At 38.3% G+C, this 19,218-nt stretch overlaps 1 protein-coding gene across 1 annotated transcript; it reads right to left on the reverse strand.

Annotated features, from left to right (window-relative positions):
* Nucleotides 1-1,508: 1,508 nt before the first annotated feature.
* LOC131639048 (probable sucrose-phosphate synthase 2) lies at nt 1,509-6,114 on the reverse strand. Its single transcript, XM_058909564.1, has 12 exons — nt 5,586-6,114; nt 5,261-5,493; nt 5,103-5,166; nt 4,320-5,012; nt 4,091-4,234; nt 3,884-4,015; nt 3,600-3,776; nt 3,467-3,520; nt 3,323-3,385; nt 2,234-3,133; nt 2,022-2,149; nt 1,509-1,927 (listed from the first exon to the last, which is right to left on the reverse strand). Exons 1-12 carry the CDS (start codon nt 5,862-5,864, stop codon nt 1,648-1,650), a joined length of 3,147 nt encoding a protein of 1,048 aa, XP_058765547.1. The 5' UTR covers nt 5,865-6,114; the 3' UTR covers nt 1,509-1,647.
* Nucleotides 6,115-19,218: the final 13,104 nt, after the last annotated feature.

The following is a 19,218-nucleotide window of genomic DNA, read 5'->3' on the forward strand; positions in this document are numbered from 1 at the left end:
TGTTTGAGAGGCTTTAAACCAAATATTCTGATTATGGTTTATTTTATATTGAGAGTGTTATTGAGTTATGATCATGGTATGGGACATGAATCATTTAATGGAATACATGAGTATTTTAGTATTTTCCGCTATGAATGCATATTCTAGATGAATTATGATTAAATGTTAGGTGTTATCTGAAATGACCAGGTGTGTTGTGTATTGTGGATAAATGTTGTCGGTTTTTTAAAAGTTTTTAGTTTTTGAAAACGTCGATGTGACGCCCTTTTGAATTATATGCATGCTTAATCTCTGATTTTATGTTAAATATTTTGGGATATAAAAGGGGTGTTACAGAAGACATTGCCGGTTCTAGACCACATAAGTAAAATATTTTTCTGTACTACCAAAAATCTTGTATATTGGCAAAATTTCCAGTCTACCGAAAATTTACAAATTTCTAGAAGTTTTTATTACTCACCAAAATTTCAAGAATTTCGAGTAAGTTTTTTGTTTTTTTTTTTACCAAATAAATACCGGAATTTTCAAAATTTCCAATAATTCTTCCCCAGAAATTTTGTTTTCCCCCACACTATTTCCGGTAAAAACGAAAATTAGACTGGAAACTGCGAAAACCTCTTACCGAAAATTTTGTTTTTTTCATCAATTACAACAACAACTACTTTTGCAACACCGAGTTTAAGAGCACCCGATTCACCAACCTCTGGTACATTAGTATATGTACCAACAACTTCAAGTACCTCATAGACTAGATTGACAACATTGGGTTCCTCGTTGACTAGATTGACAACATCGGGGTTTACAATGTCTATAGTCGTTGCATGTAAAAGAAATAGAATCAAACAAACATTAACACTGGTCTTGAAGGATTCTTTCATAAGTGATTTGAAAGGTATCGAAATAATACTTCCAAACGATATCGACCTTACTATAGATAGAAAAAAAAACAGAATATGAATTAATGAAAAGAGATTTAGAACAATGATGATGTTTTTTAAAAACAGATTGATTACATGTCCAAACTCAGTAATTGAATAAAAAGAATTTTTTTTGTAAAAGTTTAAGAAAATATAAAATAAAATGTTGAATAAATTTTAAATATATATAGAAAAATGACTAACTCAAAAATAAATAAAACTTTAAACACCAATTCAATTAATAAGAAGGTTAAATTTCAAATTCTGACAAACTTAACTTTGCCATTATTATAATATTTCAAAATTAACCTATTCATGTCATATCTTCATATATCTAGTTGAAACTAAAGCTACATCCTTTATTTTTTTGGTTAAAGAAAGCTGCATCCTTTGTCTTTTATTATTTTAATTTGCCCTTTATAAATTCATGTACTTCCATTCTCATAAGAGTTTCTTTTATCATACTAAACATTAAAAAAAAAAACATTTGGCAGTTTATACAGCTTTGATAGAACTTGGTTATTGTTATCCTATACAATAATAAATAGTAACAAAAATAATTATATCACAAAGTAAAACTAAGTATATACCTTTACTCAGATTATGTGCTTCATAATATAAAAAGTTAATATGCATAGTACAAATTTTGTTTCTTTTTACAATATGTAATAAAGCAGAGTATAAGAAAATTACACATATCTGTTATTTACTTTAGCACTTGACATCATCATCACCCTTGAGATTTAGATAGTTCTTTCAAAGCATTAGCAATCTTTTCCTCAGATGGTTCACTAATGCATGCCACAAGAGGACTCTCATCTGGTACCACATCATCTCTTTGGTAGCTTCCTGGACCTCTAAGTCTATCATCTGAACCTTTAGCCACCACCCCTTTCATGATTATCGTCTTGTGCGTTCCGAATATCAATTCCTCGTAATCAGTGTCCCCGGTTTCTCCAAGAATCACATACATGTTCGCAACGTTTAGTCTCCAACGGACAAACAGATACCTAACACGAGTAAATAGTAAACAGTTTACGACTGAATACTAAGGCATTGTTTGCGATTATAAAACCAGTGTTTGCAATTATGATCGGTATTTACCTGAGTGCCTGCGCTCGAGATGCAAGGAGTGGAATAACCTGCATATATGATGAACCCCTGCAGTACATAGGATGACACCGTAGGCCTCGCATACGAAGCTTCTTCCTCAAGTCATCGACTCTCTTTGCCTGAAAAATAACAATACTAAATTGGCTTGGCCTTATAATTACAAGGACTAAAATGTTTATTTTCTAGTGAATTTCATCATGTACCTTACTAAGACCATTTATTTTGTATGAAATGCAATGTGCATTACTTGATTTCAAATCTTCTTCAACAGAGGTGGAAGAATTTTCTCCACCTTCTGCGGTATTCATAAGATGCCAAATGGTTTTCTTTAACCCTTCGCAACCCCAACGATAGTTGATATGCTCTGCATAATCGGGATCAGGAACAAGCTTTCCGTCTTCGGTATAAGTACCGGGATAGTAAAGTTCACTTCCACTACTGCAAATCAAAGCATCAAAATCATTTACTTGAATGTTGCCAGATTTAAGAAAATCTATTGTTTGTTGTATCGGCATAGCCGTTGATAAAGCGAATCCCGAAACTCTTGCAGATTGAGGGTCTAACTGAACAGCTTTAATAATTTTTTGAACTATTTGGATCATTTTCTTATCAGGAGCTCCGTTATCATCATACAAATCGACCGCTATAACGATCAATCTACGCCGTCTCCTCAATAGAGGATACTTTCCAGGTACGTTCTCAGAAGATTCATTCAAACCGCCAGAATCTGAGTTCTTCATCTTGCTTAGTACCCTCTTAACTTGATCTTGCATATCACCCGCACCGTTTGCTCCAGCTAAGTCTCCGTCAATAGAGAGCCTAAGTGACATATCCTGAACATCTTTAAGAGATTCACTGAATGATTCATCGACATTTAAATCGTCTCCTGGTGTAGTGGTTTGCCATTGTGGATGCCTCATTCTGCATGCCGCGACCCGAGTCAAATACGTACGACAGTGTTCAGGCCACGAGAATAGGTGTATATTCTTCCAACCGTTTTTCCTGCATTCATGCCATAGGTTTTTCTCTGACAATAGCTTCAGCAATGCATTAGTAATTGCTTGCTGATCATGAGGGTCCACAAGCAAACCATTGTTGAGAGCCTAATACATTTAAAGGAGACATAATGAGATTCATGTTCAAAATATACTCACACTAGGGATTCGCATCAACTTGTTCAATTTTGTATCGAATCAAGACACGACTTATCTTTGAAACCAGTTCAATCTAAAACATAGTGCAAGGTTCTTTCATTGACCATGTAACTAGTAAAAGATAAAGCCTTCATTTACCCGATGAATGTCGACAGGTCCCCCATTTTGAGTGGCCACCATTGGAAGCCCATGTGCTGCTGCCTGCATGATCATGAACAAATTCAGACTGAAAAAAGTAAAAGAAATCACTTTAATCCAAGTCGCTAACTAATTAAAACCCACCTCAATTAGAGTAAGACCAAAAGGCTCCACCAAAGCAGGATTTATGAAAACACCCTGAAAGAAATTTCAACTTATTAGCTTATCATAATAGTTTAAGTGTAGTAAGCTATAGTATGGCTATTTAAAAAAATACCTTTGTTTTTGCCGAATATCGGTATATGTCTGGAACATCAGACTGCTTGTGATGTTTAGGGTATGCTACTTGCCCATAAAGGTCATACTTATCAATCAACTTCAACACTGTTACAAGCACACTTGCATTCCCGGACGACATCTCATCTACGTCGTCCCTATTTCCCATTATGAGCATCTGTTTGAAAATATATTAGTCCTTTTGTAACCATGTTCGCATAAATAGTTTAATTAAGCGCTTATAGTTTTGCACTTGAGAGGGAAAGTGGAATTAAGTGAACTTACAAGGTTAGCAAGTTCTCTCAAGGGACGGCTTTCTCCAAATGCTTTTAACAGAGTGGTTAAGTTCTTCTTTGGATCTGGCCTTGATAAGGCCAATATCACAGGTTTGTGAGGATTTGAAAAGAAACGCATAACCTGCGAAAAACAAAAATCCATAATCAATGTCATTGAAAATATTGTTAGATAGTAAACAGACTCTTAGTTACTCACTTCTGACAAAATTGGAGGCACTGCTTTTGGTGAAGTCCCTTCAAGACCGCCACCGCCACCGGTAAGCTGAGCAAGCTCTCCATCAACATCAGGGCAATCTTCTTGTATCACAACATTGCTAAAGTCCATACCAGGTGGAATAACCTGTGAGCAGCTAAGAATGTTATAATTTTCAATTTTAACATTCAATCTCAAGTAAACTTGAAGGGCAAATCAGTTAACATATTACCGCCATCCTTGGCATGTATCGACCATGACAATTGACACCACGTCTAGCACGAGCACGCAGTACTTTCTCAAGCTTGACGTCGAACCCATCATAAAGACCCCACTGCTCCTCAATTTCTTGTTTTGTACTAGTGATAACAAGTTCTGCAGCATCAAGAGAAAGTTCTTCTGCTTCTATCCTCCTCATCATCTTATACGTTGAATTGATATCCTCCTTCGATTGGCGTCCTTGTTTAAGAAGTTGTTCAAGCTTGTTTCTTCCAAGTGAATGACCGGTCAGAACCATAGGTACATTCAAAGCACCGGAAAGAATAGCAGCACTATCTCCAGCATCAGCGTAATGTCCGTGAATCACATACGGCCAAACAGGTTGGTCTCCACCGACTTGTTCCCCCAATGCTTTTGACATATTGAGGATATGCGTTAACGCTCCATCGACAAACTCTTGAACATATGGCCAAAGAAGCTCTTTCGGTAGGTATTTATTGCGCGGACCGAATGGTATTCTTATGATATATGCCCCACTGCTCTCCCCAATGCTATCATCATCCTCTCCACCTACGGTTAGCATTTCTGTCGGCTCTCCGTAGCTCCAATCAACCTCTGGCGATGAGATTTGGCGAGTAAATAGATCAACTCTATATACTCCAGGCATTTTCGCTAGTGCACGAGCAAGTTCAACCACATACTTGATCTGACAATACAATATTTCAAACATTATTTGGATGTATAAAAGACATTCAAACATATTTCTTAAATTTATACGAGAAGAAATGTTAAGTACCTGTCCACCGGTATCAGAATCTCGACCAAGCTCCATGTTTTCTCCCCTAACCAATCCATGCAAACTGCGGAACAAAAGTGCAAAGTTATAGCATTAACAAACCCTTAAATTTTCTCACATTTCTAGATTAACAACCAATAAACTGTGAATGGTGATACCTTATGAGGACAATGTAAAGCTTCTTTTCATTTTTATCATCAGACCAAACTTCCAAATTAGAAATCTGGCGCTGAAATTGTTTTCTTGGAGTCTCACATTGAACCATCTCCCCAAGACTGTCACCTTTTTCTCCTTCTGATAAGTCTTCTGATAAATCCTCTGTCGCTTCGCGGCGTCCTTGTTCTCTCTCCCATCTTCGATGCGCCTGTCTCTGAGAATCTTCCCATTCCAACTACACAAGAAATTATACAAATGTTACACCTATACTGCCTGTTATATTCATAACAGAAAAAAAAAAAAGTAAATATTTGCTTTATAAAGAACCTGTTTCTTCTTGCGTGCAAGATGCCAAATACGCCAACACATGTTCTCCAATCTCGAACTTCTCTCCCTCGTGTTCCGTGTGGCAACCACCTTGATCCAAGTGCGATACAAGTCAGATTCATCGACACTTGCCACCACTTCTTCCACAAAATACTTCGTCGGGTTGAAATGCCCTCCATCTCTAAGAGCAGCTTGCGGTGGCTTCTGCTCTTCAATGTTTGATGCACCGGTCGATAGTATTGCCTCAAGATAGCCATTAATCCATTCGTTCCCAGCCATGATTATGTTATGTTAACGTAGAAAACTATAGCCAAATAATGTTAGTGATAGATAGAATGTTGATCAATGTTGTTGTAGGTTTAGGCCTGGTTTTGAAACGTGTTTGCATGAAAAAGAAAACATGGTTGCATGGGGAGGAGAAAGGTGTTTTGAGTTGTGTGATTGGGAATGATGATGAGAGTAACAGAGAGAGGAAGAGGTGGTGGAGAAGGAGATGGGAGTGGAGAGAGAGGCACGTGGAATTGAATGGTGGGAAATAGACATACACACGTGTAATGTAAACTATAAACAAGAGAGAGAGTTCGGTTTCCCTCTTCTTCTGTTTGATTGTTACTCCATCCCTCTATTAGGTGTTTTTTTAGTTTTTTACACTTTTCAAAATAACTATTAGTTGTGTTTATTTCGATAATAAAACGAATAAAACAATTATCAATTAAATTAGTTTTATTTTAATTTTGATTATCTTTGTAAGTATTCTATATTATTATGTTTTTTGAGAATGATCTTAGGATAATTAAGTTTAAGATTATGATATTTGAATGATTAACAAGTGTATAACAATTCTAGATATTTTATGTGTTAATTTATTTACTTCTGCATTTAATTATTCTCCTGGGCATTGAACTTTGAAGTCAGACTCTAATCTAACTTAGTTCTTATTGATTCAGAGTTTGCACTACTATAAAATTTACCTTTGGTAAAACTAAATTACAACAGTTTTACAGTTAATCATTTGTTTTTTGTAATCAAGAGATATATTAATAGAACAAAGAGTTCTAAACAAGGCGATTACAAAACGGACGAGAGCAACCCGCAACAAAGAAAATTAAACTCCAAATACAATCTAAGAAAGGTAAAACAAAGGAGCTTTGCTAAATTCATAGAAGTTGTAGTTGGTATGGTTAATTTTCCCTATGTACGACCACTGCCAAATGAGAGCCTTTATGCTCCAAACCGAATCAAGAACATTCCAAGAAACATTCCGGAAAATGATTCCGTTCCGAAGCTTCCATATAAACCAAGTAGTTGCCATCTAAATTGTCCCTTCCCTTCCGGAATTAACTTTTTTAGATTTGCAAAATCTAAACCACTTCCAAAAACTACTTAAGATGCACCCGGAATCAAAATAGACGAAACCAATCCAAGAGGCCACTTCCTTCCAAATTAATTTAGAGAACACACAATTGAACAATATATGGAACAAAGATTCACTTTCCAATATACATCCTTTTTGAATGCGTCTTATTTTTTATATTTGCGAGAGAAACATTGCATTACAGTCAATACAATTAACCGTGATTATACATTCACTGAGTGTGACAGAGTTCAATTCCTAATTTACGATAACTTATTTTAACTTAATATTAATTGTTTTGATATATTTTAGAACCAAAGGAAGATGAATCTTCTTGTACCCAGAAGTAATTTTTATGGAAGAAGCAGTGTTTACGGAAGGCAAACTAACAAAGCAAATTTCCTGAACCTTGGTCGTTGAAAATGGTGATGCAGTGTAAAATGATGTCCCACATCGTTTGGTATAAACAAAGAGTTAATATTTATATACCAATCAAACATATGGCTATATGAATTCAAAATAATATGGTGAGATTCTTCTGCTCTTCAAACCAGACTTCAATAAGCCAAGAATGTCTCAATCTCAGTATTGAGTTCACCTTTTGGAATGAGAGACATGGACAATCTTTGTCACCCTTATTTTCAATCTTCAATAAGTCTTCTCCTTAGTAGAGTCTAGGTTCCATATCTGCAATTATCCTCAGCCAGAGCCATCCTTAATCTTGGGCTTTAAACAAGAAGTCTAAAATCATTCATTTAAATCCAAAACCCATGGAAAGGGTTAGCCTCCAACAATTCCTTCATTTTCATAAAATTCCCTGGAAAGGGTTAGCTTCCACAAATCAATCCTACGAATCCAAATTCCCTGGAAAGAGTTAGCTTCCAAATCATCTTTCATTCAAACCTTCAAAACTCCCCAATAGAGTCAACCCTGGGTCAGTCTCAAACTAATTCCCCAGTAAGGTCAACCTTCAAACCTGGGTCTTTCATTCATCAATCCCTGCTTAATAAAAGCACATTCCCCAGTAGGGTACACCTTTAGTCTCTAAACAATAGAGTAATCCTCAGTAGAGTCAGATACTCCCCTCAGAGTAAAAAATCCTACTCATAGGTATTCCCCTATCCAGAGTCAGCCACAACCTTGGCTTTGTACAAGGCAGATAATAGAGTCTCCATAGTGAGTCCTTCCCCATCAAGTAGCCACAACTTTGGGCTTTGTACAAGGCAGATAAACATCATTTCCCGTGTCAAAAGATTTCTAACCTTTAGGATCTTTTCCCCACTAAGTCAGCCACAACCTTGGGCTTTGTACAAGGCACAAAATAAATTCATCCATAGTCTTTAAACCCTGTTTTTCTCAGCAGTCAGCCACAACCTTGGGCTTCATACAAGGCAGAAAATATAGTCTCCCTAGCTAGATTCAGCCACAATTTTGGTCTTTGTACAGAACACTAAAATAAACATTTCAATTAATCAAATAAATAAAACATTTTCCGGTTAAAGTCAGCCACAATTCTCGGCTTCATACGGAACACAAAATCCACTCAGTCAAAAGTCAACCCCCAGTGGAGTCATCTCCCAGAGTCAATAAAAACCTTTTAAGCCTCAAGCTTGGGCCTCATACAAGCCAGCTAAAATCAAATATTTCATAGAGTAAATAGATATGACTTATCTCTATAGAGAGATATTTCTCCTATTTCACCATATTCAGACAAACAAACAAACAAACAAACATTTCAATTTCAAACATTCTCTCATTTAGGACTCTGAAAGGCATGCTCTGGCACATCCCCAGACTTGTACAACTTTCCCTAAACTGGTTGGGAATATTTCTTTCATTCAAGAGACACGCGACTGTCATACCCCAAAATTTTCCTTCTTATATTCAATCAAAGGTCCCTCAGTTGCCCAAGAACTCTTTCATATGTCAAAATTGAGCAAGATAACAAGTTGTACAAGTTAGGCGATTTTGAGGAAATGCATAAGATACAAAGTGAGCAAGTTTGATTATTTTGACTAATGGGTCTATAAATTCCAATTCTCCACGTGATCCAAAGCTCAAGAGAGGCCCATTAATCATATGAATTTTATTTCATGATTTTATTTTATTTACATTTGATTTTAGCCATTTAAAATCAACTTAAATCAAAATAAAATCACATTTAAATGAGATAAAATTTTATGATTGATGTTCCAAATATTTAATCAATCCAATGGTCAAGATTAAAGGGAAAATGTGCATGAAATAGCATGGTGTTCTAATTTAGAAAGATTTTATACAAAATCTTTCTTTCAAAATTTGATGCGACTAAGATTGATTGTTTTCCAAAAAAAATTAAACCTAATAGGTCCATATATATTCTAAAAACATTCAGTAACTAGGGGGGACGAAAGATAAGAGGAGAATAGGGTTTTCTAAGTTCTAAAAGGCACCAAAACTAGGGCATGATAAAAGATCATTCTCCAGCGATTTTCAAGAAGGCCAGGTACTCAATCATCGTCCTAAGATCTCAAGGAGTCGTCCCCAAGCACCCTCAAGGCTCGAAATATGCCGGAACGGTCCCTCTCAATTACGCCGGTTGTTAAGGTTTTGAAACTTTTAAACTCTCAATTTTAATCGTATTCAATGGCATGCCGACGTTTGATCAAGCTTTTATGGGTCTTTAGACTGATTCTGGGCGATTGGATCAAAGGTTTCACGTAGGAATCGCAGCCCACCATTGTTGCACCGAACTAAGTTGCTTCGCCTATATCTCACTGTACAGGTCGAGTAAGCTCAAAAGGAGTCAACCAATGGACTCGCAGCCCTCGATTTAGGGGGTAGGGTATTCCTTCTGTATTTTTTCGTGACCATTTGCAGGTGAGAAGATTTTTCCAAATCGGAGAAGACGATCGGGAAACTGCTCCGGCGTCTCCTTGACTTGATGACCGGCGAGGCACGCATGGCGAGTGGCTATTGGATTGTTCAAAACGCAGCAATAGTGGTCTGCGTGCGTAGGTCCTTTATTGGTGGGTCAACACAAAAGCATTTCCTCTCTCCATGCCATTGGTGGACGTAGAGACTAGTGGGCCCAGGTTTGAATATGTTTGAATTTCTCCATTCATATTAATGTTTTTATATTTATTAGTATGGGTGCGTTTCGTTATCAGCGTGGTTAGCTGGCAGAGATGGTTGAGACATATGGTTGTGAACCAAAGAGACCTGAGTTCGATCCCTAGGTCATGTGTTGTGTTTTATTATTTTCTTAATTTGTTTGTCATGACCAAGCTACAAATCCTGCGCTGCGCATCTTCTAAAGCTCACCATGCGCCCTCACTCCTTCACCACAAGATCTCCCATAAGCCAAATCTAACGTGCCAAAGATTGCAGCATACCATACTCCTTCCCAAAGAGACATCACACAGGATTCTGCCCAGGTTTTATTATACAATTTTATTTACTTAATTATTATTAGTAGATTTAATTAAGTTAATTATGTTTAATTTAGGGAACTTATTTAATTAAGATTAGAACATAATTAGGGTTAGGGAATTAAACTAGGATTTAGGATTTTCCCATTTAATCGATTATGTCGATTATTCGATGTAATTGATTTAACTAATTTTAATTATAAAATCACAATAAAACCTATAAAGGTTTATACTATTAGGGTTTGCCCGATCCCATTGCCATTTGGCAAGAAAACGTTAACATCAATTCTCTCCTCGACCCGACTAAATCTATTGGTCGCATTAGACGAGAGATAAAAATACCTAAAGTTTAAAACACATTTAATTTGCTGCCCGCGATGATCGAATCTATCGATCTGAGTAACCAGCAATGCCCTTTAATTCGTTAGCTATACTGACCAAATCTATTGGTCATCGCATCTAACGGTGCCATATCAAACCAGGGTTGTACGCCCCAACATCTAAAACACACTAAACCACGACACTACGGATTTTCATCCTTCCCAATCAGGAAATTTAAAATGCCTTTTAAATCACAACTTCAAAAGCTACGATAGGCCATTCAAAAAGCCTCAAAATACCTTCAACACCTTCTTATCAAATTCAAAGGCGTACAACCCTGTACCCGAACTACGTTGACTCTGATTCTCCCTAAGGAGATACGTAGGCACTTGGATAACCAAGGCGAGTCCCCTTCCTCAAAATCCTAATCAGGTTCAAATCTCAATTTTCACCCTATTCACTTCTTTAGCTATTAAATCCTAATATTTTAGCCATAAACTGTTACCTTAGATTCAAAGCCAACAGGAAAGGGTTGAGGGTGCCTAACACCTTCCCTCGACCTGATTATAATAACTTACCCCGATCTCTTAACTGCGTAGGGTTTCCTATTCGCCCTTCAGAATAGGTGGCGACTCTAAAAGTCTAATTTTTAGGGCAGGTTGCTACAGCTGGCGACTCTGCTGGGGAAATACACTATAGGTGAATTATTATGCTCCTAAGGCTTGAGAGGGTTTAGGTTTAGGTTTGTGGCAAACGGTTTAGGTTTTTGGCGAAATTTTCAAGGTTTGGCTAATTCTCCATTTTTAGGGTTTACTTATTTTTATAAATATTTAAATTTTTATTTATTATTTATTTTTATATTATTTCATCTATTTACATCAGTTTTAAATAAACATCTATTTATCTAAATATTTGTTGTCTTTGCTGCATTCTCGAATTATAGCCAGCCGGATTTTGAGGTTAGTTTTTAAATATTTAAATTTAATTTTATTTATTTATTTACTTACTTATAAATTCATTCATTTACAGTAATTTAGTTAAATATTTGTTTATGTGAATATTTATTATTTTATCGCATTTCGGGATATATAAATTGCTGTTAAACCTAAGCGTGGGAATTATAATAATGACCAGAGGGGAATTACATCGCCTACGAGTCTTATTATAATTCCACTCAGAGTGGGTTGAATATCCGGAAAGGTCTGATACGAGGCTCGACCTTGTTGAGGGCTGGACTTGGTATTTGGCTGATCTCTCTGGGAACCTACCCCTAAAACTCGAACCTCATGGATAAAATGAGTTGTTCTAAAACCCAAAGAGACAAAAAGTCTCGGCGGCTACGAACGACCCCATGAGACCTTCTAGAACATACCAATGGGAAGGGTAGGCACCCTAAGCCGTTACGTCGAACCTATGAACCTAGGACTTACGTGCTTACATGCTTATTATGTGTGCAATTTATATACTGCGAATGTATTGCGTTTTAAATTTGCAGGTATTCCTACGCATTCCCTGGCCCGCAGGGACTCTATTTCCAAGACCATGTCCATCCCATGAAGGACACCTCCATTCACACACGTCGATTGGCCTCTCGATGGCCATGAGACCTAGTGCCTGTCATGAACGGTCACTCCGCGCCTGTATCTACGCATTCCCTAGCCTGTAGGGACCTTCCTTATATATCCTTGTATTCTTACAACTACGTGTCCTTCCCATGGAGGACATCTGTATTAACGCACGTCGATTGGCCTCTCGATGGCCATGCGATCCAGTAACTGTCTTGAACGGTCACCCCGTGCTTGCGTCTATGCGTTCCCTAGCCTGTAGGGATTATATTTCTAAAAACGCTTCCTTCTTACGAAGGACATCCTTATTTACGTACGTCGATTGGCCTCTCGATGGCCATGCGATCCAGTGACTGTCTCGAACGGTCACCCCGTACTTGGTCCTACGAACTCCCTAGCCTGTAGGGATTTTCTTTTTATGTCTATGTGTATTTAAAACTACGCGTCCTTCCACTGAATGACACCCTCATTAGCATATGTTAATTGGCCTCTCGATGGCCATGCGATTCAGTGACTGTCTTGAACGGTCACCCAGTGGTTACAGTTACGCGTTCCCTAGCCTGTAGGGATTCTATTTCTAAAAAAATCCACATCCCTCATATGAAGGACAACTTCATTAGCATGCGTTCGATTGGCCTCTCGATGGCTATGAGATCTAGTGACTGTCCTGAACGGTCACTCCATGCTTATTCCCGCGCACCCTCTAACTTGTAAGGTTTGGATTCCCATCTCTACGTCTTTCATCCCTAGCCTGTAGGGATTTCATTTCATCCGATATCGTTCTTATATAGGTTGTGTTCCGCACAAAGAACCTTCCCACCAAGGACAACTTCATTGGTACACGTTGATCGGCCTCTTGATGGCCATGAGACTTGGTAACTGTCTTGAACGGTCACCAGCCGTTACCTTCTACATACTCCCGAATCTAAGGGATTTCCCTTAGCGTGTCATAACATTTATCCTGCAAAGATTCCACGAGGGTCTAATGTCGCCTCTAAGGCTATCCCTAGGATCATATGTTACACGTCTGCATTGCATACACGGAGTTATAATACAAGGAGTCTCTCGCGTACGCGTGCATTCGCATTTTCATGCATTCATACATTTACATTCGCATCTTCGCCCGCATCCACCCGTTCCGTGCTAGCCGACTTCCCGAGACTCACAAAGAAAAAGGATCATAGACTATGGAGAAAGGAGGATAAATTATTGAGAATGATCTTAGTCTTACTAAAAAAAAGAGGATGTCTTTCACCATGCCAGCCGCATGTCCATGCCTTGTCATAACAGGATTATAAATACAATAAAGGTTTTCATCGAGCAAGGATTAGTTCAACAAAGAGTTCCCTCATAGATACACTCAAGATGTATCTAGTCATAAAGGGGTTCATCTTAGAACATATCAAACTTACAAGGACGCTCTATGATAACCTGAGGGCAAGGATTAGTCCAACTGGGGAAAATTCCTAAACAAAGATGCATAACTACGATAGGAGAAAGGCGACATATGTTAACTCCGCACCAAAGGGGCAAAAGGGCCATAGGCGTTCTCTCTATCAATCTACAGACTCTGGAGGTTACGAACAATGTGACGCTATCCTTAGGAAAAGCAAAAGAGGTCCAGTGTAAGGAAACTCATGAAGTTCCGAAACGACGAAAACCCAACGCTAACAATTCGTTCCCGACAGGTTTGACGTGCCCAAGGAAAATTAGAGGTTACCCTTACTTCTACAAGTCCATCAACTAAGGAGTAAAACAAGGTCGATGGATTTACAAAGGAGATTGTCCCTAGAACCAATAGGTTTTGTCATGATCAGAATCTCAACCCCTACGATCGCTAAGTGTTATTCAGGATAAAAGTGGTACCTTCGGATTAGCAATTCTAATGGGATGACTACACAGGTTTTGGAATCGATTCACGCGCTCTTCTATTCTATTTTCAATTTCAAATTCAGGGTTATTAACAAACTTAAGGGAGAATGAAGAATACAAATAACTAAGTCCAGCTAAATATATGCTTTCAAGGTATGACCGAACCGACGATGTACAGGCATTGTTTTAATTCCTAAACAGTGGAGATATAAGGATGTTAATCCCTCGTCACCCCCTCGAGCCAGGAGTTGGAGTTTGTTTCTACTTTTCAAATAAACCTTGATTTTAACCAGGGGCAGGGTAGATTTCAATTAATTCAATGGCATATTTTGGTTGTCAAGAGAATCAATCAACGAAGCAAAGGTTCAAGCATAAGGATCAAGCAAAGGTTCGAGCATATCTTCTTCCTCGCGTTCATCCAAGATTGAGGGAGCAATGGAGGTAACATTCACAACTATCTTCTTCCTCAATACATCATTCAAGATCGAGGACGCATCAAAGTCGAAGCTGACAAATCAAAGTCAACATAGCAGTCACAATATTCAAGATCCAAGGATAAAATCTCAAAAGGAGTATTCAAAAAAAAAGGAGAAAAAACGCCCGCTAAGTCAAAATAGGAAAAAAAACAAAAACGACTTAGGCAAAATTAGGGCATCCCGATGGATCAAACTCAAAGGAATTGGTTCATGCAAAAGCAAGGGATAAAAACAAAGGCGAAATACAAAGAATAATCTTGTGACTACTAAACCATCAAAGCTTCACATCAATGCTTGGATCTTCACAACATTTTCATTAATGCTTGGATCTCTACTAAGGCTTCTGCTCAACATCAAAACTGATTCTCTTACAAACAAAGCGCATTCATTGAATTAGGCGAATTTTAGGATCTGGAGAACATCAAGGAGAAAGGGGTGGGATAAATAAAATTTTGAGCCTTATATCCATTGTTTCTTAAAACATGAACCAGGCCAAGTTACAACATTCAAAAGTCCTAATTGAGGCAAGGTTAACTACGAAAGCATATTACGCAGGATTTGTTATACTGACTCCTAAGTTTGTTAAAAACTATTTCTAATCACTACGCTTCTTCAAGCATCCATTTCTAAGTCATCCAGTCCTAATTCATAACGGACTTCGATTTCAAAACATGCATACGCATCGCATTGGAGTTACTTCTCAAAGGGTACAACGTCATCTACAAGTATACACTTAGCATCGAAGAGACCTCGAAATTGGTTTAATCAAAGGCGATCTTTCTAATAAAGACTCTGGAATGGGGGGAATCACATCTAGGGGGTTCCCCTTAACAGGGGCAAAAACTCAAGGATCGCAGGGGCATACGGGCAAAAATCCTATTAACTAGGGGCATTCTTCCTAAAGTTCAATCGACTTGGGGCACACCTCGAAGCAATCACGAACAGGGGCATGTCAAACCTGGGAAGAACTCAAATTTAAAAGGATAGAACACTATGGATAATCCTCCATATCCTGGAGATCAAGGGCATACCCTTCCGTCTAAATGTCGAAGCATATGACAAAGTTATTTCCCGAGGAGACCATAGGCACCTCTCCACTAAACATTGGGGCATTGGATATCAAATCCATAAGGTGTGGAGAACCTCAAAAGATCAAAGGCGTGGAGTATTTCAAAGAGCCAAACTGGGGCAAGGCGCACAACAAAAGGGAAAGGCATTCTCATAACTTTACAACCTCGGACCAATCTTTCTCCTAACTACGATCTTCAAATACAAAAAACAGGGATTGGGAAGTCGCGCTAGCATCACACCCCCACCCCATCCAACAACCTACAACTCCAGCGAGCCATATACGCTTTGGTTATCAACAACCTATCCATGGAGCATCATGCAAATCATGCATTACATACATTGGTTGATACATTACACCATACTTTTTTAGGTAGTCTTCTCTAAGACAAATCGCACGATCCTTTCTAGGAATCTTCTCAGGTAGTCTTCTTTAAGATAATTTGTCATCCTTTTCAGGAACCTCTCAGGTGGTCTTCTTTAAGACATTCTTTTTCTAGGAACCTTTTTAAGTAGTCTTTTCAGACATCTTTCAGCCATTCCAGGTGGTCTTCCCTAAGACAAATTTCTATCCTGGCTAAGAACCTTTGTAGGTAGTTTTTTTTTAAAGACATCTTTCAGCCTCTCCAGGTGGTCTTCTTCAAGACAAATTTCTATCTATTCTAAGAACCTTTCCAGTTAGTCTTCTTTAAGACAAGTTTCTATCCATTCTAAGGACCTCTTCAGGTAGTCTTCTTCAATACAAATTTTCATATCCATTCCAGGAACCTTTTCAGGTAGTCTTATAGAAGACATTACTTCGTTCCACTCATTACATCAATCAACACATGCATAAGCATTGTCCCATACATCAAAACATCCCAATTCAAAACTCTGGTGTTAAAGCTATACTATCCACCTGCTTCCCGGTAACCCTACCGATGACATTAACCATACTGTTGGTGTACTTCCAATCACTTGATTGACGCTTTCCGGTAACCTTACCGATGACAGTAACCTTACTGTTGGTGTATTTCCAATCACCTGATTGATGCTTCCGGTAACCTTACAGATAATAGTAATCTTACTGTTGGCTTATTTCCGATCACCTGATTGATGCTTCCGGTAATCTTACCGATGATAGCGACCCCGCTGTTCATTTCACTCATAAAGCATACATACGCATTAGCATATACACATCATCTAGCGCATTCATATACTACAAAAGTCAGTTTCCGACCCTCGGGTCGTAAGTTTCCAACCCTCGTGTTGTGATAGGGGTGTTTTCCGACCCTCGAGTCGTGAGTTTCCGACCCTCGAGTCGTGAGTCTCCAAACAGGTGAATCTTTTTCATGCAGGTACGCTTGTCAGAACCATGGCAGGTAATTCCTATGGTGCAGGTAAACTTGTCAGAACAAGGGCAAGTGACTCCTAATGGTGCAGGTGAGTTTGCGATAACCCTCGCAAATGATCCTAATGGTGCAGGTGAGTTTGCGATAACCCTCGCAAATGATCCTAATGGTGCAGGTGAGTTTGCTATAACCCTAGCAAATAATCCTAATGGTGCAGGTGAGTTTGCTATAACCCTATCAAATAATCCTAATGGTGCAGGTGAGTTTGCTATAATCATAGCAAATGATCCTATTGGTGCAGGGAATTATTTTCCCATATCAGGATTTTCTACACGGAGTTATCAATACATTTCAACCACATAGTGGTCATTCTACAATTAAATGAATATTATCAGTCCTTTTCAGGAACCTTTCCAGGCAGTCTTCTTTAAGACATATTCCATCCTTTTCAGGAGCCTTTCCAGGCAGTCTTCTTTAAGACGTATTCAATCCTTTCTAGGAGCTTTTCCAGGCAAACAGGGTGTTACAAAGGATCTACAAAAGGGTTTCGCAATTGGGTTTCTTATCACGTTAGTCCCTCGGCAGTGATATCTTTCAAAACATCATCAATAACACGCAAAGGTTTTATCTTTCTTTTCAGAATTACTAACATACTTCAACTAACATAACTGACAATCATGCATCATTCAACTAACATAACTCATTCATACATTATGCATATACATACATCGCTCTCACTTATTTTGAGAAGCTCACTGCATCATACATCGCATGCATCATGACATTGCATAAAATTCAGGTTGCCTTTGTAGGCCGTGCTACAACCAAAACACAGTGGTTCCCTCCGAAAGCATCTGCTTCACATTCAAAAGAGAGGGGTATTTACTTTGGGTGGCATCTTTAAGCCCATCTCCCACGGAATTCTTTCCTAACAAATGCAAATTTCAGGGCATTTCAGTGTCCAATCATCTTCTACCTTTAGATTTCGATAGGCAGACGTGCCTATCTGACTCTTCAGGTTTAAGAAGATTGAACAGGGGCAGCTGTCATACCCCAAAATTTGCCTTCTTATGTTCAATCAAAGGTCCCTCAGTTTCCCAAGAACTCTTTCATATGTCAAAATTGAGCAAGATAACAAGTTGTACAAGTTACGCGATTTTGAGGAAATGCATAAGATACAAAGTGAGCAAGTTTGATTATTTTGACTAATGGGTCTATAAATTCCAATTCTCCACGTGATCCAAAGCTCAAGAGAGGCCCATTAATCATATGAATTTTATTTCATGATTTTATTTTATTTACATTTGATTTTAGCCATTTAAAATCAACTTAAATCAAAATAAAATCACATTTAAATGAGATAAAATTTTATGATTGATGTTCCAAATATTTAATCAATCCAATGGTCAAGATTAAAGGGAAAATGTGCATGAAATAGCATGGTGTTCTAATTTAGAAAGATTTTATACAAAATCTTTCTTTCAAAATTTGATGCGACTAAGATTGATTGTTTTCCAAAAAAATTTAAACCTAATAGGTCCATATATATTCTAAAAACATTCAGTAACTAGGAGGGACGAAAGATAAGAGGAGAATAGGGTTTTCTAAGTTATAAAAGACACCAAAACTAGGGCATGATAAAAGATCATTCTCCAGCGATTTTCAAGAAGGCCAGGTACTCAATCATCGTCCTAAGATCTCAAGGAGTCGTCCCCAAGCACCCTAAAGGCTCGAAATACGCCGGAACGGTCCCTCTCAATTACGCCGGTTGTTAAGGTTTTGAAACTTTTAAACTCTCAATTTTAATCGTATTCAATGGCATGCTGACGTTTGATCAAGCTTTTATGGGTCTTTAGACTGATTCTGGGCGATTGGATCGAAGGTTTCACGTAGGAATCGCAGCCCACAATTGTTGCACCGAACTAAGTTGCTTCGCCTATATATCACTATACAGGTCGAGTAAGCTCAAAAGGAGTCCACCAATGGACTCGCAGCCCTCGATTTAGGGGGGTAGGGTATTCCTTCTGTATTTTTTCGCGACCATTTGCAGGTGAGAAGATTTTGCCAAATCGGAGAAGACGATCGGGAAACTGCTCCGGTGTCTCCCTGACTTGATGACCGGCGAGGCACGCGTGGCGAGTGGCTATTGGATTGTTCAAAACGCAGCAATAGTGGTCTGCGTGCGTAGGTCCTTTATTGGTGGGTCAACACAAAAGCATTTCCTCTCTCTATGCCA

This window comes from Vicia villosa, unplaced genomic scaffold, assembly GCF_029867415.1.
Source record: "Vicia villosa cultivar HV-30 ecotype Madison, WI unplaced genomic scaffold, Vvil1.0 ctg.002512F_1_1, whole genome shotgun sequence".
NCBI classification, from domain to species: Eukaryota; Viridiplantae; Streptophyta; class Magnoliopsida; order Fabales; family Fabaceae; genus Vicia; species Vicia villosa.

Coding starts and splice junctions, on each gene's coding strand:
- LOC131639048 (XM_058909564.1), bottom strand. CDS start 5,864: ATGGCTGGGAACGAATGGATTAATGGCTATCTTGAGGCAATACTATCG. Junction 5,167..5,260: donor CTTTACATTGTCCTCATAAG/GTATCACCATTC, acceptor TTTGTTCCGCAG/TTTGCATGGATTGGTTAGGG. Junction 1,928..2,021: donor TCTCGAGCGCAGGCACTCAG/GTAAATACCGAT, acceptor TACTCGTGTTAG/GTATCTGTTTGTCCGTTGGA.